We start from the raw sequence: 21,787 nt of genomic DNA, 5'->3' as shown, positions 1-21,787 counted from the left end.
AGATGGCATGTTGGTTAGGGTGCTGGATCCCCACATGGCTGATGCCATGGTTCCAGCAACTTGAAAACCACATTAGGCATGTGTGCGTGTGCCCAAAATCCCAAAGAGAATGGAAGAGAAGGGACTGCTGCATGATTGTTCTCCCTAAGGGTAACATCTCACTTTCTGCTTCTCTCTGTCTCTCTGTGGTGAGAACACATGCCCTACAGCAAAAACTTAAAAAAAAAAATTTTTTTTTAAATAGTAATAAATCCAATTATGTTTTAACATAAAAATTATTTGCCCCAATAAATAAGTAAACAAGCACAGTGTCATTGGTTCACATTTTTGTAAACCTCAATGCCCGACTTAAAAGAAAACAGATTCTCCTATCTGTATTTAATCTATTTGCAATATATTGTTTGGGTTGATATATAAAAAGAAAACTTAGTATGGAAATACTTTAAGATATTTTAGATAACTGGATATCTTTGATATAATACCAATACACTCTACGAAGCAATGTTTAAAAGATTAGCTGCAATATGGAATCTGAAGCCATATCAATGTACTTTTCATACTCTGTTCCACTAAACCACTCTTCTACCTTGCACTTCGAATGGATCATTTGTCCATCTATGATTCTATAACATCATGCACTGCTTATGAGAGAAAGTTCTGATTTACTAAGTTATACAGACATTCCTCATGTTGACATATTTCATCAAACAACATTAAAAAAATTACACTTGTTAACATCACCACCAATCTCATTAGAAAAATCTTTTTAAAGACTGAAAAGTAGGACCAGCAGGTGGCATAACGGTTAAGGCACTGGATTCGCACTTAGTGGACTGCAGTCTGAGTCGGCGGACCCAGCAGCTTGAAACTCATGCTGGGCACATATGCATGTGTGAGAAGGGATTGTGGCATGGCCGTTCCTCCCCTCCTCCTACCCCTACCCCCACCGAATGATTTCTCACTTTCTGTCTCTGTTTCTCCAGTGAGCATACACGCCCTATAGCAAAAATCTCTCTCAAAAGAGAAAATTAAATAAAGACTGAGAAGCTAGTGGACTCACTATAGTGGATGTAGGTTTTCCAAAATCCTATTTTTTGCTTAAAATCTCAAATTTTATTACTGGCAATAGACACAATTACTCTCCTTAAAAGTGACATACTTGACTTTACTGTTAAAAAAAGAGCTGCTAAATATTCAAATTAAATAGTTATTGCCAGTTATTCTCTCAAGTAAAAACTGATCCATAAACAAAGTAGACAGCCCAGCTTCAATTCAAACATCAACACAAATGCTTTTCCTTTTAGGAAATGTCAGTATGCAACAGAAGTGCTTCACATGTACTCGTTTTACCATGAAAGGTCACAATTTAAAACTTGTTTTTATGGTTTCACCAATAATATTTTTAAGTAAAACTAGGTTTATTTTTTTTTTTAACTAAGGGTGTGTAGCAGTGAAGAGGAATGTGTTTACTAGTACAGTTAGATGTGACTGCCTTGATCTGTGCCAAAGTCCCAGCTGTTTTACACACCTCTGCTTTTGCTTCATCAGTAAAAATGCAAGTATAAAGGGAAAGACCAATAATATTTTATTCTGCTAATAGTTTTGACCTCAGGACTCCCTACAAAGGTCTCGGTTACCCAGGTGTCTACAGGCCACACTTTGCGAACCACTAATGGACTCTTAGCAACACTAATATAGAAACCCTGGTCATGCACATTCTCAGTAAGTATTCTCATCTGTTGTTATCCATTCCACATCTCCTGACGCAGGTAACCACTATATGGGCTTCTATCACTACTGATTGATTTTTCTTGAATTACCAAAAGTTTCATGGAAATGTGTATTATTAAAACAAAACTATGCATGGATTTCAAAATGTTTTTTGCACCAAAATAACTTGTACTTGAATTCCACTTTTCCACGAATTTTTAAAAGTCCCTGCATATGAATAAATGTAATTATATAATGCATGATTTCCTTTTCACAAAGCTTTGCTTCCAGATGCATTAACATATTTTCATGGGGTGACTTGGTGGTATAGCTGTAACATGCTGCTAAAGCAATGGAGAACCACTGGCTTTGTTCCCCTGTGGGCCGCCCCTGCCCAGAGTACACAGCCATGATCCTGGCCATAATCCTGGCTGCCTCGGAAGGCTTAGGGAGGATTGTGGCATGAGATCCTATTCAGTGTGCTTATCTCTCTCTCTCATCTCTCATAAACTTCATACACATACACACACACACACACACAAATTTCCTTCTTTTTGTTTTTTTAAAAAGTAATTTATTCTTTTGTCCAATTAAGAACTTATCATTTATGTCTCAATCCATCTTGAACTGATTTTTTCCTTTGTTTTTTTGGCAGTTTGATTTTAATTCCCCTGATTTAGTTTTCTCTTTATTAAGCCTTTATAGGTTTTCAGAACTTCTTAAAATCTGTCTGTTACCTTTTGTTTATTTTCAAAAATTAAAATATTGCTTCTTCTATTCCTTTTTTCCTCTCCTTTGGAACACCAGTAACAATAATGCTCCATAAATCTCTTACACATTTCTAAATTTTCAATCCTTTTTTCTTTCTTCAATCTGTTATTTTCTACTGACCTGTCTTCCAATTTGTTAAACCTTTCCACTGATGTGTCTAGTTTATTGCGATACTCCGTCTATTAAATTCTTTTCAAAAACAATTAATTTTACTTATTATTATTTTTTCATTTTCTGCACACATACTCACCAGAGAGAAAGAGAGAGAAAGTGAAAAAGCAAGCTACCTGGTTCAGGACTTGCACTGCAGTCAGCCACGTGGGAGTCCCAACACCTCGACCACCACATCGCCTGCTGGCCCCACCTATTAAATTCCTAATTTCAGTTGTTATACTTTTTTCAGCACTATAATTTTGCCTTGATTCTTCCATATAGATTTAAATTCTTTGGCAAATTTTCTATAATTCATCTATTTTATTAAAACATATTAGTCATAATTATGTTACAATCAATATCTAATCACTTATTGAATCTGTTTACATTGTTCTTTTCTTAGTGCAAAGCATACAGGCTAACAGAGAGCAACAGCCCAGAGCAATCACTAAGCTAGGGAGACAAAACTGAAGTTTGGGGCTACCACTATGTAGCCTCAGCTGAGACCACAGACAAGTGCCACCATAGCCAGCTCTTCTGTAGACCTGGTCTTGTCATGTTGCCCAGGCCAGCTCTGAGCTCATGATCCTCCTGTCTCAGCCTCCCAAGTGACTGGCATTACAGGCACATGCCACTGTGCCCATCTCTCTCTATCCTGGTATTTAGTTATTTGGTCCCATTTCTGGGCATGCCTAGAAATTTTTGGCTGAATGCTATATCTTCCTTAGAAATATTACAGATGCTCTAAATGATATTATCTTCCTTCAAAGAGAATTTAACTTAGTTTTCTTCTGCTGAAAAGAATATTAGCACAACCATTCTAATAACAGTTGAAGCTGGTCTATTTTGGTTTACTCTTTCTTACTTATGAAGTAAACTTTTCTCAGATAACAACTTAAAACCCTAGGGTGATGGGACCAGCAGTCAGCATAATGGCTATGTTGCTGAACTCCCACGAAGTTGACCATGATTCGAGTCCCGGACCCAGTGGCTTAAACTCACGCCGGTCACGTGTGCATGAGTGCCCAGGATCCCAAGAGGAGAAGGGATTGTGGCGTGGTCATCCCCCCAGGGGGTGACTTCTCGCTTTCTATCTCTCTGTCTCTCTCTTTCTGGCGAGCGCATGTGCCCTATAGCAAAAAAAAAAAAACAAAAAACAAAAAACACTCTCAAAACAAACAAACAAACAAAAAACAAAACAAAACAAAACAAAACAAAACCTAGGGTGTTTACCATGGCTCTCTCCTTGAAAACTATAAAGTCCAACTTTTACCTCTCCTGTTATATGAGACTGCTGAATTCTGGCTAGTAAAAAATCTACTTTCTTCTTCTGTGTCTAAACCCAAGCACACATGAATTAGGAGTCAGCAATGCCCTAAGTGGATACTGTTTACAAAAAGCTGAATTTACACCTAAGATTCTTCAGGATCTTGGCCCCCTCAAGTCCTGGAGGTTGGCAACCTCACATTCCAGGTTTATGTCCCCAGCTCAGCACCTGCTCTAGGCTGCTGCTCTCTGTCCAGCCTCTATGCTATGCTCTTAGAGTTGGGAAATATTTCCAAAGGAAAATTCACAGGGCTTATTTCAGTGTGCTTCCTTTTTCTCAAGAATCTTGCCCCTAACTAGTCTTAGTCTCTGACCTTTTTAAAATGCTTGCGTATGTTTAGCAGTTTATACAGATAGGCAAGGGTTACTTTGATACTAGTTATTCTATCATATCTAAAAGCAAAAACTCTAGCTCCTTTAACATTCACATTATTCGGTCACATTCCTAGTTACTAACTATTTTCTAATAACCACAACTGTCTATATTTAGGTCCTCAGTATCTCTTTGAGTACTGCAAAGAGCAGGTATCTCTATTCCAACCCATTCGCACCACCAGAAACTCTCAAGTCAGTTGAGCATCATCAGAGACGATTTTTTTTTTTTTTTGAGGGGTTTTTTCGCTTTAGGGGGCGTGCGCTCGCCAGACAGACAGAGAGAGAATACATAGGAGTTGGTATTATAGCATAGTAACAGTATACATAGGAGTTGGTAGTATAGTATTATAGTTGGTATTTCAGGATCCACGGGGATCTTGAAATATATCCTGCAGGGGTAAGGCGAAAGATTACTGCAGTCCTTTGGAGTTTGGTAGCATCATCAGAGACGATTTTTTTTTTTTTTTGAGAGGTTTTTTCGCTATAGGGCGCGTGCGCTCGCCAGACAGACAGAGAGAGACATAGAGACAGAAAGCGAGAAATCACCCCCCAGGGGGGATGGTCACGCCGCAATCCCTTCTCCTCCATTCTCCTCTCGGGATCTTGGGCACGTACGCACACGTGCCCGGCGTGAGTTTTAAGCCACCGGGTCCGGGACACGAACCACGGTCGACTACGTGGGAGTCCAGCGACATAGCCATTACGCTAACTGCTGGTTCCCAGAGACGATTTTTAAAACTACAGATTTCTGGGCACTGTTCCCAAGGACAGAAGAAGTGATCAGATAGACTATAACGGAATCCTGAGAGTACCACCACCATAGACAAATACCTCCTTCCTAAGTGATGGTGACATAATCATTCCATAAAGTGCCATACACAAAAAATCATTACTCTGTACTTGAGCTGCCAATTTCCTTTCTAAATCAGAACCCCAATTATGTCACTTTGATTATAATCTGTCTTATATTTATCCTACCTTTCTACACATAAGACCTTATAAATATTGTATTAGTGCAATGACGTATGTATAACACATACCTGAATGGGTAATCAACAGTTTTGAAATTACCTGACACAGACAAAAGTTTTATGTCTTTGCCTCAATTTTGGTGCCAGTCAATTTATCTATATGTAAATTAATACAATGGAGTATTCTAATTAGTATAATGATACATATCTATGAATAAGAAGATCCTCTGAGTACTTACTATATTAGTGCACTGATGTATAGTGCAATGATGTTCTGTATTTTTCTGTGAACATAAGAAAACAGAAGAGGGAGAGACAGAGATAAATCAAGTGAAAGTCTAAGAAATGGAAAGAGGTAAAACCTAGAGAGAAACGGTGAGAGTAAGGTAGAAAGAAAATATAAACATGGGTATGAGAGACATAACACCTTGAGGTGCTCGTGGTCTACTAGGGGTAAAAAAGCACAAAACTGAATTAATTCATGAGCCTCTCAGAGCCTTTCTAAGGTTTTGAGATAGGAGATTAATCAAGTACCCTATAAAGATAAAACATTTGTATCTCACTCAGTATCTAATGACCTGGTACAAAGTTTTGACTCTTCCATCACAGAAAAGCGTTAACAGACTACCAGATATTGTTTCTGGGTATGTTCCTAGACTTGAGTATCATGAAAACAGACTGACTAGCATTCCAATAAACTCTCTGAATTGTCCAAAATATTTACTTTACTAGCTCCTGTTGATGTCCTAGGACTTGACAATCTTTTTTTTTTTAGCCAGATATCTGGATGGGTAATCAATGGCTTTGAAACAAACTGACTCAATAAAATGCTAGCTCAGAAATTCTATCAATGGGAAGTAGCAGAGTCAGCAATTTATATTAGCGAACTTGCTCCTCAGCGTAGTTGTTAAGCACTGCACAGAAGGAACAAGATCCCACATGGTCGACTGAGATTCAAGTATCAGCCTCGCAGCTCGGAAAACAAGCTGGACATGTTTCCAAGATGAGGAAGCAATGAAGAAGTACAGGAAAAAGGATTGCAACACAACCAGGTTGTGGGGAGGGGGGCTCTCTTTCTCTTTGTCACTCTCATGAATGCATGCACACCCTGGAGCACTGAAGAAAAAAAAAGAATTTAAAATGGTAAAGACCTCCCCCAATAAGCACCTTTCAATTCCTTCTAAGGAATATCTTCTTCTACCTTGTATATACCGTGAAACATTCTAGATTCAACTTTCAAGCTGCCATGTATATGGTAGGCAAATTTGTATCATCCTTAAACTCAAACATATAGGACTTTATTATTATTAAAAAGGCAAACTAAATGTATTACTTAATGACATTTCAAATATGTTTAAATAAATGGAATTACTTTGTTAGTCACAGTGTTGATTGCCAGAGTTGGAGAGGCACTTCCCGATATAATACACTCCATTCCCAAAGAATCTGAATCTATGCTATATGGAGTTGAGGCCTAAAATACAAGAACAAAATAAATAATTATTAGTTCATATATCCAGCAACTGTAACACAGTTTTGAAGGAATTTCTACAAATCTCTAACACTTGGTTTTGTGTTTTGCTTCTGAAAATGAACTTAAATTAGTACCGAAATCTCTCTTATATTTTAGCATTCTACTAACCTGATATTACAAAATCTATTGATACGGCTACTTCCTAGGACAACTCTTTTAATGGCTGAGGGACCAACTGGCCAAAATTACAGTGAATCTTCTATAGTGGAGACTGCTAATGGTTCCTAAGTATTCACTGTCCCCATCTCCTTTTGGTGATAGAATTCTACAGTTATCTAGTCATGTCTGCCCAGCTACGGACTACCTTTTCCAGGTAATGTAGTCATGTAACTAACATATGGCCAATGAGATGCAAGCAAAAGTAATGTGTACAACTTCTGGGCCATGTCTTTAGAAGGAATCTGTTGGCCCTATATTCTCGCTGTCCCTTTTATTAAAACCTGGAACACAGTTATGGAGGGGGGTGGTTTTGCTTCACCATAAAGCTGAGGGTACTAGCCTGGAAACAAAATTAGAAGGAACTCAGACATCTGAATGACTTTGTAGAGCAGAGCTGTTTGTCCTTTCAACTCACATATCAGCCCAGATTTTTACCTTAAAAATAAATCTCTCCCATTTAAGTCTCTCAGTTATAGTTTTATTTTTCTTCCTTTGTCGGTTAAAGCAATTGAACAGTATCCTAAATAATATAACTTCATATGCGTTGTTTATAAAGCTAACATGTGTGTCAAAAACAACACAGGAGGTTTTCTGCATTTAGAATTCTAAATATATACCTTGTGACAACTCATCTCTTTTTCCCAAAACTGGGAAAAAGTTTTATTATTGTTTTAGCAAGTGTTTAAAAGTTCAACTTCAATAGTGATAGCTAAAAAAGGAGTAAATATAAATAATTTATTGCTATGGTGCTAGTTCTGTATATAATCCCTTCAGAAAAAATTGTTCCCATACATGATCCCAACCGAACATGCATTTTTAAAATATAATACTGGATGAGTAACAGAGCAATTTCACTGAGACACATTTCTGAGATTAATCTACTTAGCACTTAATCCTCAGCAGAAACTTCTTTTAGCAGATAGTCTAATCAACCTGAGGATAAGAAATACCAATCTTTTTTTTAATTATTTTATTTTTATTTTTATTTTTTTTTTTTGAGAGGTTTTCGCTATAGGGCGTGTGCACTCACCAGAAAGACAGAGAGAGACAGAGAGACAGAAAGCGAGAAATCACCCCCCAGAGGGGATGGTCACACTGCAATCCCTTCTCCTCCATTCTCCTCTCGGGATCTTGGGCACGCACGCACACGCGCCTGGCGTGAGTTTTAAGCCACCGGGTCCGGGACACGAACCGCGGTCGACTACGTGGGAGTCCAGCGACATAGCCTTTACGCTAACTGCTGGTTCCCTCCACCAAGCACTTGTGCCCTAATGCAAAAATCTCTTAAATAAAATAAAATAATGAAAGTAAAGGGTACTCTATGTACTCTGATACGATGCTCCCTGACTTACCACGGTTTGACTTACAAATTTTTTTTTAATAATAGTCTAAAAGCAATATGCAGTCAATAGACACAATACTTAAGAATTAGTAGCTGAAATATTTTCTACTTATAATATTTTCAATTTATGACTGATGTATTGGGATGTAACCCACTGTAAACCAAGGAGCATCTGTACTCAATAATATGGTATAATTTTTATTTGTAGGTACACTGATTCTATGTTTTACTGAACAAGAAGTAGTGTGATTAGTAAAGCAAGTGTATTTAGGCATCTCAAAATATATTTTGGTAACCCAAATTCTGGACAAAGAAAGTATCAATGATACCCAAGCTAATCTGGGTGGCATCAGTTAGTCTGTAAAAGGTCCTTTCGAGTTATCTTATCACACTCTTTAATTCCACCCATTCAAGTTCTACATCCAGTATGACAGTGTGATACCCATATAAATCAATTTTCTGATGATAACAGCCACAAACAATGATGGCAAGAAAAAAGATGATTAACCGAGGCAAGGCGAGGAATCTAAAAGCAAATAAAACAGACTGTGAAAAGAAGTCAAAGCTTCAAGACCAGCATGCTGGTGAATTTCCTGTTTTGTTATAGCCTTTGCCCCAAGGTGGAGCAGTAGACGGAGAGTATGAACAGCTAACGCTATCTGTCAAGGAAAGCCAGGGGATAGAGCCCAGATAAACATACCAGCCATACAGAGAAGGCAATTCCACGGAGGGGGGCGTGATCGGGAGAGCATCCAAAAAGCCTATAAATGAAACCACGAGAATCTCGGACTGAACTACACATTTAACAAATAAGCATCAAAGTGTTTAGGCTTAATAAATCTAATTAAAACGGGAACCACTGTCCACAGAAGGCGAGAAAGAAATCTTAACAGTTTGAGTCTAACAAAGTTATCAGGTAATCCAAGTTACCTAATAAATAAGTTACAAGAAAATGTAGCCCATTCCCAAGAGCAACAGCAATCTATAAATGCCTGCTCCAAGAAGAGATATTAGAATCATAAGGCAAGGACTGTAAACTGGTTCTTAAATTATGTTCAATGAAGTAAGTAAAGGGGGTTGATCTGATAGTGCAGTTGGTTAATTGCTGTGCATTGGGAGCTGGATCCCACATGGCCAACCACGTTCTGAATCACTGCCTGAGCAACTGGAAATAGATACCAGGCATATGTGTATGCACACACAAATCCTGACCAGAAGGAGAAACAGGAAAAAGTACGGTGGTATGGCCACGCCCCACTGAAAAGTATGTTCTCTCTCTGGTAATCAAGCATGCCCTCTGGCATTAAAAAAAAAAAAAAAAACTTGAATGAAAATATAATAAAGGGGATCTCTAGTAAAAAAATAAAAATATAAAAGAAATACTACTTTATAACTGAAAAATACAATTAATCTAAAAGAAAAGTCAATGAACAAGCAGGCTTAATATCAGAATGGAGAAGCGACAGCAAAGAATCAGTAAACTCAAATATGGATGAATATAAACTATGCATTCTGAAGAACAAAAAAATTGTGGGGGAAAAAAAAGAATAAGAGCCTCAGAAAGGTGTGGAATGACCTCAAAAGATCTAACATATCTGTGACTTCCAGAGGAACAGAAAGAGAATAATGGTCAGAAAAAAATAAGACAGTAAACATCTTTAAAGTGCTGAAAAAAGTGTCAGTTCAGACTGTATGTCTTATGAAAATATTCTGTAAGAAAGAAAGCAAAACAAAGACACTCACAGAAAGAAAAACTACGTGAATTTATTGGCAGGAGACCTGTACTCCAAGAAAGCTATTTAGGTGGAAGGGAAATTATAGCAGAGGAAACTTGGTCCTTGAAGAAATGTAGTAAAACACCAGAAAGAGTAGACGTCCAGGTAAATATAGAAGACTACTATTTTCCTCTTAAGTTTAAAAAATCTGGCCAGCCCATGGTATGATAGCTAAGGTGGCTGGATCTCACATAGCTGACTGCAGAGTTTGAGTTCCAGACCTGAAGGCTTGGGAAACATGTCCTGCACAGGTGTGTGACTGCCCAAAATCACCACCCAAAAAGAGAGACTGTGGTGTGACCATTTCCCACAATGGGTGCTTTCTCACCAACCCCTCCCACTTTCTGGAGAGCACAACCATCCTCTGGCAAAAATAATAAGAAGAGTATCACACAGATCATTAAAGGCAGAAGTTACAATGTCTTGTGCAATTTACAATGTATGTAGTTATATATTAAAAGAACCACAGGTCAAAGAGGACCTGTATTTTATATGAAGGGGAATATTAATTGAGTAGTCTGCAAAAGGTTAGGGGTGTATCTAGAGGAATTCCTAGATAATAAAAAATATTGGGTGGTTGGAAAAGTCATGACGTACTTTTGCATAGAAAAAAAAAGTCATGATTTTCCAATGACCCAATATCTAAAGAGGTATAGCTAAAAAGTCAATAGATACATTTAAGTGAATAGTAAAATATTTCCAAATAATCTAAAAGGCAAGAAATAGAAGGAAATGAGAGGAACTAAAAACACAGAAGTCAAACAAAAAATGAAGAGTAGACCTAAATGAACCACATCAATAATTAAAATAAACGTCAGCATAAATGCTCCAATGAAAAGACAATCTAAAGAATGTAAAAGGCAGGCCTGCAAGTGGCACGGTAGTTAAGCCACTGGACTCCCACACAGCCGACCACAGCTTAGACCCCGAACCTGGAGGCTCATTTTGTCATTCTCTCTCTCTCGTACATGTGTCCTATATCAAATTAAAATAAATAAATAAATAAATGTTTTCTTAAATAAATATTATAAAAGGCTAAAAAAAGCAAGACTCCACTAAAGGCAGCTTAAAAGAGCCCTAATTTCAAATACACAGATACAGAAGGTGGCAAAGAGGAAAAAAGGGGGGAGGAAGAAAAGGAGAGAAAAGGAAAGGCAAGAAACAAAATCGCCTTAATTTATAGGTAACATATAGTTTACAAATTACATTTTTAAATACTAATGCAAGCAATTGGAAAACAGATTTAAAAATCAACTTTCAATAGTATCACAAGACATAAAATATTCAGAATTAAATATAACTGGAAATATGCAAGTCCTCTACTCTGAAAACTACAAAACCAGTCCTGAGAAAAATTAAAGACCTAAAGGGTGGATATTGATTACATTTTCATGGACTGGAATACTTAATACTGTTTAAAGTTCAATTTTCCCCCGATCAGTAGTTGCCTGGGGACTAGAGTAGAGGAAACTTCCTGGGGTGATGATACTGTTTATTTGACACTGATACACAGATGTCAAAATGCTTTAGACTGTAAATTCTAAATATGCAGTTAATTATACATAACTATGCACCAAACCAATCCAAAATCATTCATCAAAAAATGACCTCTCACAATTTATCATGTCCTACATCTCTCACTGGATAGGATTTCTTCCTCTTTTAAAAGGCACAGGAAGTTCTATTTACATGCACATCATGGAAGTAACATGTAGTACCTACCACATAATGTGCATTCAGTATATCTTCCCACATGAAATATTTATTCAGTTTTATGGCTAAGAGCAGGATCGTAGACTGCACTCTTTATACATAAAGAAATTATTATGGCCAGAAAAGTTAAATACTTATTCTAAGTTATAAACTTTAAAACTAGACATCCTAACTTTAAAGCTAGCACCATTTTCCAGACATCTTATACTTAATAAAAATGACACCTGGAGCCAGCAGATGGCATGGTGGTTAAGACGCTGGACTCACACATGGCCAACCATGGTTCGAGTCCCAGACTTGGTAGTTTGCTTTTTTCACTTTCTCCCTTCCTTCCTCTCTCTCTAGTGGGAGTATGTACCCTATAGCAAATTAAAATATAATAATTAGGAACCAGCAGTTAGTGTAATGGCTATGTCACTGAACTCCCATGTAAGACGACCGCGGTTCGAGTCCCGGACCCAACGGCTTAAACTCATGCCGCATGCATATGCATGCGTGCCCAAGATCCTGAGAGGAGACTGGAGAAGAAGGGATTGTGGCGTGGCCATCCTCCCAGGGCCCAGGGAGTGACTTCTTGCTTTCTATCTCTCTGCTGTCTCTGTCTTTCTGGCAAACGCATGTGCCCTACAGCTCTCCAAAAAATAAAAATAAATAATTAAACAAATCTTTTAAAAAGTGACATCTCGGGACCAGCAGGTGGTGTAAGGGTTATGTCGCTGGATTCCCATGTAGTCGACCACGGTTCGAGTCCCAGACCCGGTGGCTTAAACTCACGCCGGGTGTGCGTGCATGCGTGCCCAAGATCCCAAGAGGAGAATGAAGGAGAAAGGATTGCGGCATGGCCATCCCCCCCTGGGGAGTGATTTCTCGCTTTTTGTCTCTTTCTGTCTTTCTGGTGAGCACACGCGCCCTATGGGGGGGAAAAAAAAAAAAAAAAAAAAAACTCTCCAAAAAAATTACACCTCATAACTTTATAACTTGGCTTTGCTCATAATTTTACTGTGCTCTTACACAGTAAAACAGTAAACCGAAAGGAAGAACTTTAGATCATTAAAGCTGCTGAGCTGTATTATAACATGATCTGAAACTTCTTTTTCTATTAGAATTTCCATCTCCTACCACCTCTATTCTCACTCCCAGTTTCAAAAACGTTAGAAACTGCATATTTTAAGCAGGCGCTTATTTCCTACTTAAAATTCTTTCTAAGTACCTTACATGTAAACTAAGCATGTAATTGAAACATTAAATACTTGACCTCACTAGCTATATGCAAGTCAGATTCAGCATTTCAACTTCTCTAACAGTACTGAATTTGTTTTTTATATTTTTTAATTCTGAATATGGTAGTTGGGCAAAAACTACGCAGTGACCACAGAGAGACTCCTTCCATTACATGGAGACTGTATGCTAAAGGATATTATCTTCAATCTACTAATTTAAGAGGAACAATTGTGCTCACATAAACCCTGAAGAGGGACAAAGGTATTTTTTAAGGATTTCTTGGATTGGGGATCCAATTTAAGACATAGGTCAGACTATGAAAATGCAGGAAGTAATGAAGGAAAATACAGGAAAGATACAAAGGGTCTGGAAACATATTCCATTAGTAGGGGAAAAAAAAAGAAAAAAGAAACCATCAAAGACATGTGGCAGGGACCAGCAGATGGTGTAATGGCTATGTCATTGGACTCCCATGTAGTTGACCACGGGTTAAACTCAGACTGGAGTATGTGCGTATGGGCACAAGATCCCTAGAGGAGAATGGAGGAAAAGGGATTGTGGTGTGGCCATCCCCCAGGGAGGTGATTTCTCGCTTTCTGTCTGTCTCTCTCTGTGTATCTGTCTGTCTGTCTTTCTGGCTAGCACATGCACCCTCCTATAGCAAAAACCTCTCCAAAAAAAAAGATATGTGGCAAACACTGTCAGAACCGTCCAAATCCCTTCTGGATTCATCTCTGCACTCTGCAGGTTTACCGCAAACATCTTCACTCTCTGCCTGAGGGTTTGTTCTGGTTGAGGAGCATCTTGGGCCTCCCTCAGGGCAGGCCAGCAGTGCTGAAAAGCTGGTGCCCCTAGAATGAGGGGAAGGGTTGATGGTAACTACTTCACTTGTTGTCCTGCAGTTCTAAACTGTCTCCCAGAGTTTCCCAGGAGACTGCATTCTAGGTGCTCACCATGGTAAATGATCTGACAAGGTACACTTTATAGGTTTCCCTGCCCTGTCTCAATGTCCTCCTTTCCTAGGATCATCTCTCAAATGAACTGTGCTCAATTCCTCTTCTGAGGGAATCCATACCATGGCAGATGCTTCCTTTTCTTAAAAAAAAAAAAAGAAAAAAGAGAAAAAGAAAAGAAACAGAAAAAAATTCTTTTAGCATGCTAGTTCTCAAACTTTTTCATCTCAGGATCCTTTTACACTATTACAAATTATTGAGGATTCCACGGTTTTTATTTTTGTAATTATATCTCCTGATATTTATATATTAAAAATTACAACTAAGATATTCAGTGTTTATTAACTCATTTAAAACTAATAAGGGACAAGCAGATAGCATATTGGTTATGTCACTGGGCTCCTACATAGTCGACCATGGTTCAAGTACTGGACCCGGTGACTTAAAACACGTGGGGTACATGTGTGTGCACAGCCAAAATCCCAAGAGAAGAATGGAGAAGGAACTGCAGCGTGGCAATCCCTCCTGGGGAGTGATTTCTCACTTTCTCTCTCTCCCTGTCTCTCTTGCCAGCACACATGCTCTATAGTAAAATTCTCTCTCAAAAAAAAAACTAATAATAAACATACTACACGCAAGCATAAGTATTATTCTTTATGAGAAATATATTCCCCCCAAAATTTAGTAAGAATGACATTATTTAAGTAAAAAAGAGAGGAGTGAAACTCAAAACATGAACAAAGAATAAGGAGAGAACAGAGAAGTCTATTTTGCTCTTTGCTGTTTTCCCAGCACCTAGAAGAATGCTTGTTCGTGGCAGGCACTTAACACTCAATAAACACATGCTCCCTTAAAGCTGTCCTCGCCACCTTATCCTATCTCTCTCTACATGAAAGCCAAGTCACACTATCCAAGAAGCCTTCCCAGACAGTGCCAGTAAAAAATTCTCTCTCCTTGGGAACCAGCAGTTAGCGTAATGGCTATGTCGCTGGACTCCCACGTAGTCGACCGCGGTTCGTGTCCCGGACCCGGTGGCTTAAAACTCACGCCGGGCGCGTGTGCATGCGTGCCCAAGATCCGGAGAGGAGAATGGAGGAGAAGGGATTGCGGCGTGACCATCCCCCCTGGGGGGTGATTTCTCGCTTTCTGTCTCTCTGTCTCTCTCTGTCTGTCTGGCGAGCACACGCGCCCTACAGTGAAAAATCTCTCCAAAAAAAAAAAAATTATCTCTCCTTCTTTATAATATAAAGTTAATATTTTATATCTTTCTTATACCTTCCAAACTTTATGCTAAAATTATATGTCTTCCCATATCTCTTTCTTCTTGGTACGCCCCACAGCATCCTAGCACAATGCCTGCCACAAAGTATCTACAGAACAAAGATCTGTCAAACTGATAAACTATTAATACAAGTAGGCATATGTATTTAGAAACCTGATACCATGCTAATTTTCCAGAAAACTTTCTCATTCATTATATATCATTAGACCAGGCCATTACCAATGCAACTCCATCAGCAGCATCTTCCCCTTGCAATGAGTACTTTGAGAAGGGTAGGCATCTTTAACTGCTCTGAATGTGTTATGATAGTATGACAACTCTATAGGCTGTCAAATCAAAGTAATGATCCCAGGTACTTAGAGGCTTTCTACCCAAATCTTCCTTATTTTTTAAATATCTTCAGCCTAGTCTAAAGGTCTTCACTATAGTTAGAAGAAACCTCGACTATGTCCATCTATATTTCTTACTAACAAGACATCGTGCATACAATTTTCTCCAAGTGGAGCATCATTTATTGTTTTTATGGGAAAAAAGTTACACCTCTGCATAAAAATCCACTGCTCTTTTTAGAGGCCTTCCCTAGGCCCCATTATCTATTTTGGAGGCACTTTAGTTATCACTATTTGGTCTAACCAATTAATTACTTGGTATTTGTTCTGTCACTTATAGTCACATTTATGTCACTTAATTACTATGTTTGTATTAAAGGTGGGAACTTTTCTTTTAAATCAAGGACCATTAGCTTATGATAGAATGTTCATACATAAAGAGAACTCTGATTCAATGTTATGGTTTTTAACATAGCAAACACTACGGCAAAGCTGTGCTACTCTAACAGCACATACTTTGAGGGACTGAAGGTAGATGACATGAGTTCAAAATCCTGGCTCTACTACTTACACTGCTCTTGGACAACTCATTCAACCGTCTGTGTTCAGCAACGTCATCATGATGAGTTATTGAAAAAAATGAGTTAATAGCATAAACTAAATGTAATTATCTGTTTTTACTATGCTGTTATGACTTCTAACCTCTTACTTTTCTAGCTAAGGTTACTGAAATTCAAAAACTAAATGACCTGCCAAAAGTCACAAGAACTATATGTTGAAAAGCCAGGAAAGAAAAACAGGACTCCCAGGAAAGAAGTACATCTATCTTAACATTTTAATTGAATATTTTTTTGAGTTTGTGAAAAATACTGAAAATTCAGTCAATATTATTTTAGGCTTTCAAGGCCATTTTAAGATAAAGTGATTAAAAAACTAAAAGAAATCAGAAAAAGAGAAACTTCATATATGCAAGGATTAAGACAAGAATAGCATATAACAGAAGACAGAGGGCCTGGGAATGGTCTTGAGAACTGGGCTGAGAATATTAGTCAGTAGTAACTATGTGGCTTTATTTTCCATTGAGGACATGAAGATGTTGTTGCATATTTAAAAATCACATTTTATAGCAGTTTAGAAACTTTTTCTTTTCTGATCATCAGAAGTCCATCTTCAATATGCATGAAATACTTTGACTTTTTTACACAAAATTCTGATGTTTATGTGGACAAAGGAATGACAAATCTCAGAAATTTAATAAGTAACTTTTGGGTATGTTAATATACTTACTGTCTACATTTAAAAGTCCTTTTATCCTTTAAAAGTTTTCAACTTATGAGTATTGTTTGGTCTTTGAGAAATCTTTAATAAAGCCCCTGTTCAGATCTATCACTGTTTGGCTGCTCCAGGCATTTCCTTAGATAAAGCCCAATGGTTACTTATTTAAAAAAAAAACAAACCTCTGCCCTAACAAAAATACTACATGTTACACAGCCTCACACCCTCCCCCAACAACATAAAACCCTCTAAATGGAAAATACACTCACCAGTTTATTTGGGGCAGAAAATTTTATTTTGTAAGAAAACTATCTTTCAAAATATGTGTTATCTATACCTCTATTAATACATACTTTGCTTATAGCTAGTCCCTTCCTAAAGGCTCCTCTCTAACATTATCAAACAATACTCAGCTAGGCCCAAAATAAGTATCAGTATTATTCACTGAATGATTCTGGTACTATATGGATATTTTGTGAAACTATACCAGAAAGGTAAATTTCTAAAAAATTTAAAAATTTATTTATTAATTTGATATGAGAGAAAGAGAGAGAGACGGAAGAGAGAAGAGAGAGGGAAAGTGAGAAAGCCAGACTCCAGGTCAAGGACTTGAACCATGCTTGGCCATGGCCATGTGGGAGTCCAGTACCCTTAACCACTACGCCACCTGCCAACCACAAATTTCTAAAATTTTTAAACTTAAAATGGGGGACGGAGGCAGAAAGTATACGTTCAAAATGTAAATTTAAAAACATATGCTTTTGTAACCTGATTCCTGTTATTTCTTGAGACTTCTACCAAAAAACTGACAATATGGGCTCAGAAAAAGAGGGGCTCTCAGAAATAAATAGGATTGCTCTAAAAACTAGGATATAAGGTTAAAAAAAAAAAAAAGACAGGTTTACTATCCACACAAAATGCACAGCTGACCACACAACTACCAATTCCAACTTTCAAAAATAATTCAAATTTAGGAACATGAGAAGAGTATGCAAGCTATAGAGAAAACTACAATTCCTCAGCCCTTCAAAGTACAGATCTTTTCCAGTTGCTTGATGATGCTGTGACAACATGAATTTTTCTTCCCTCCCATCAAATTCTGACAACAGATGCTAAATGGCTATCCTCCTCATTTTCACACAAAGTCCTACTGCTAAGTTGTTTTAGAAGGCAGAGTCCCGAAAGAAGAAATGGAGTTTCACTCTCATTCAAAAGTTACATACCAAACTTCTCAACATATTTAAGTCTTAAATAAAATTGTCTAGTTGTGTTACTGAAATCTGTGCCACCAATTCTAAGCTTTAATGTTGTAAAATGTGTTTTAAGCCAAAAATTGTTGGCTTAAAATTCTTCAGGAGTCTACCTTTTAATTCATATAGCTTGATATAACTGGCTTACTGAATTCTCTCTGCTCGCTCAAATCAATCTACCTGACTAAATCCCATTGCTTCGTGGGCTACTGTGATCCCAAACTAAACCCAGCTTGAGTTCCTTATCTATGAAGCACATAAGTTTTATTCCTTTGCCAGGAATGGGGATAGGACAAATATAGTTGAACAAACACTCCATTTCCTTCATCTGATTCTTATTCTCTTTGCCTTAATTTATTCTGCAAACATTTACTGATATTTAACACAAGCTGTGCACTCGCACTAGAGATACAAATATAAGGTATCCTCTCTGTCCTTCAGGGGATCATAGTTCAGTGAAGGAGACAAATACAGTAAAACATCATTTCTATAAAGTGTGAGAAATTATGTAAGAGAACTTCATAAAGATTCTATAAGAACACAAATGAAAAGGTAAGAAAAGGCCTCATAAAGTGGTTATTAGCATTTGAAACTGGTCTTAACAGTAGGGTAGGATGGGTGGGAGGGTGTGTGTTTTGGGGGGTAGGGTGTGTGTGTGTGTGTGTGTGTTAGTTGAGATATTAGAAATGTAGAAAGAGTAGGTAAAGTTGAAAGGTAAAGTTAATGTTTGGGGGCCAGCAGGTGGCATAGTAGTTAAGGCACTGGACTCCAAGTGGTCAACTTTGGTTAGAGTCCTGGACCCGGTGGCTTCAAACTCATGCTGGGCATGTGTGCATGCATGTCCAAAATCCTGAGAAGAGACTGGAGGAGAAGGGACTGTAGCATGGCCATCCCTTCTAGAAGGTGATTTCTCACTCTCTCTGTCTCTCAGCAGGTTCACACGCCCTATAGCAAAAATCTCTCTTAAAAAAAAAAAAAATAATGTTTGACAGCTACCAAAGTGGTGACTAAAAATATGTTAAAGTTCACAACTTAGGATTCTCAACTAAAGCTCCTTCTCTTTATCATTCTTGCAAATTAATGTTATCATGAATTGACAAGAATTATACAACAAATAACACAACCACACACACACTGTTGAGAGATTTTTGTGTACAATGTGATTGTGATGTGGACAAAAGCAGGAAAAAAGCCTTTTGAGGACAATGAGGAAAATTCAGTGTACCCAGACAATCACCATCTGCAATGGGAGGGAACAGCTGTAGTTTATAAAGCCAGCCCTTGATGGTGCAAATGCAGAGGAAAGAGCACGATGTTAACATTCAAGAGACCTAGATTTAAATATCAAACAAGAGCTGTACCCTAATGATGATGAAACTTTTAAATGAATTCCTAAATTGTTCACCTCACTCAAAAAGTTAACTACAAATTAAAAATGAAATGTGTTTTGAAAAATATAAAATGCTATATATGTTGTGCATCCCTAATCTAAAACAAGATACAAGATGCTCCAAAATCTGAAACTTTTCTGACTGCCAACATGATGCCACACCTGATCTCACGTGACGAGTTACAGACAAAACACTACAATACAAAAACACCGTATAAAACTACCTGCACGCCGTATGTATAAGGTGGACACGAAACAGAAATCAATCTTGTGATTAGACTTGGGTCACCTCGCCAAGATATCTCATTACGTAGGGCAAATATCCCCTGCCCTCCTCTCAAAAAATGCCACTCTGAAACACTTCTGGTCCCAAGCATTTCAGATTAAGGTAAGTAAAATTTTACAAATAAAATCATACCTTCATCATACTTACTTTATTGAAAATGAACTTTAAAAACCTTTATTTCTGACATATTCAACCCATCCTACTAAATTTATAAAAAGAGCTTATTTACCCGCTCTACCGATCGTGCCCTCTTCTTTGGCCGAGTAGGCAGCGCATCTTCCTTCGGATTGGTGTCTATTGCCCAATAAGACCCCTAAGGATAAAGAAATAAATACTATTAACAGTGTATTTCAGTAACCCTATAATATTAAAATGGATTTTTATACTTCTCTGCTCCAAAAGCAAACATTTTGAAAGGACAAAAGTGAAAGTGGGGGACTGGCAGGTGGCACGGTGGTTGGGAGTGCTGGGCTCCCACATGGCTAACCACAGTTTGAGTCCAGACCTGGGGGCTTGCTTTCTCATTCTCCCCCCGCTCCCACTCTGTCCCTTTCTGCTCAAATTAAAAATAAATAAGGTTAAATAAAATAATTCTTTTTAAAAAAGTGAAAATGTAGCATCAGTAAAAAACGCTAGTTTTCAACTGAGAAAACAAATGTTTATATAAGAAAAAAAGATCACTTATAATTAGATTATTAAAAATACGCGAGCTGTCAGGTGGGATGGTGGTTAAGGTGCTGGACTCCCACCATGGTTTAAGTCCTGGACTCAATGGCTTGAAAATCATATGGTGCAAATGTGCATGTGTGCCCCAAAATCCCAAGAAACAGGATTGTGGCATGGCCATCCTGCTAGGGGGTAATTTCTCACTTTCTCTCTCTCTCTGTCTCTATCAAGTGCATGTATCCTATGGCAAAAACTTTAAATACACACACACACACACACACACACACACACACACACACACACGAGTTGAAAAAATCAAGTCCAAGAACTTCTACCACAGCCAAATTAAAAAAGGAAATGGCCAATCAAATACATTTATAATACACTTATAGAGCATTTTAAATATATATTAATTCATTGAACATATATAATAATTACATAGTATGACATACTACATGTTTATATCATATGATATTCAAATCTAAAAGAATTTTAAATACTGTAGTTTCTGTACTCCAGACCTCAAAAACCTAAATTGTAAGTAGAAAATTAAAAAAAAAAAAATGGCTTGAACATTTTTATAAAATTACTGCACCCTGAGAAGCAATGGTCTGTACATACATCTCTTATTGCTTATCCCGTCATAATTTTTAACTATTTAATCTCTTACTTCTTGATATAAATCCTCACACCATTCATTTGAAAACATATACTAAGCACATTCCAAGTTCAGGCACTCAGAAAATGTGACCCTCTGAAAAAATATTTTGAAAAATTTCAACCACGGGAACCAGCAGTTAGCGTAATGGCTATGTCGCTGGACTCCCACGTAGTCAACCGCGGTTCGTGTCCCGGACCCGGTGGCTTAAAACTCACGTCGGGCGCGTGTGCGTGCGTGCCCAAGATCCCGAGAGGAGAATGGAGGAGAAGGGATTGCAGCGTGACCATCCCCCCTGGGGGGTGATTTCTCGCTTTCTGTCTCTGTGTCTCTCTCTGTCTGTCTGGCGAGCGCACGCGCCCTACAGTGAAAATCTCTCCTAAAAAAAAAAAAAAAAAAATTTCAACCACATAGTTTTGCACATATTATACAAAAGAGACCAAAGGTCAGAAGATTAAGATGATTTGCCAACCAACTTATCTTATGAGAGCCACAACCAAAAACAAGGTCTTGATCTTATTTTTAATTAATTATCCTACCCTCTACACACACACACACCCGTGCACAAGTAGGGCAAGAAAGGAGGAAATGAGAATTAGAAAGGGGAAAAAGGGGAGAGCCACACATGTCGGATACAGAAATACAATG

General features: G+C 37.8%; 1 protein-coding gene across 4 annotated transcripts in view; it reads right to left on the bottom strand.

Annotated features, from left to right (window-relative positions):
- The window catches only part of FOXJ3 (forkhead box J3), a 139,214-nt gene that overhangs the window by 21,893 nt on the left and 95,534 nt on the right, over nucleotides 1-21,787 (bottom strand). For 2 of the 4 annotated variants that reach the window (XM_014582723.2, XM_006164912.2), the window contains exons 5-7: nucleotides 20,045-20,128; nucleotides 6,679-6,780; nucleotides 5,546-5,590 (exon numbers count right to left, since the gene is read on the bottom strand). In XM_014582723.2, the coding sequence (XP_014438209.1) occupies nucleotides 5,546-5,590; nucleotides 6,679-6,780; nucleotides 20,045-20,128 (231 nt within the window). The remainder of the gene's footprint in view (nucleotides 1-5,545; nucleotides 5,591-6,678; nucleotides 6,781-20,044; nucleotides 20,129-21,787) is intronic. The other 2 variants (XM_014582724.2, XM_014582725.2) reach the window with 2 other exon arrangements.

The sequence above is a fragment of the Tupaia chinensis genome, unplaced genomic scaffold (assembly GCF_000334495.1).
Source record: "Tupaia chinensis unplaced genomic scaffold, TupChi_1.0 Scaffold143758_1, whole genome shotgun sequence".
NCBI classification, from domain to species: domain Eukaryota; kingdom Metazoa; phylum Chordata; class Mammalia; order Scandentia; family Tupaiidae; genus Tupaia; species Tupaia belangeri.
Note: the sequence above shows the minus strand (reverse complement) of the source record. Positions and strands in the feature narration are given on the sequence as shown.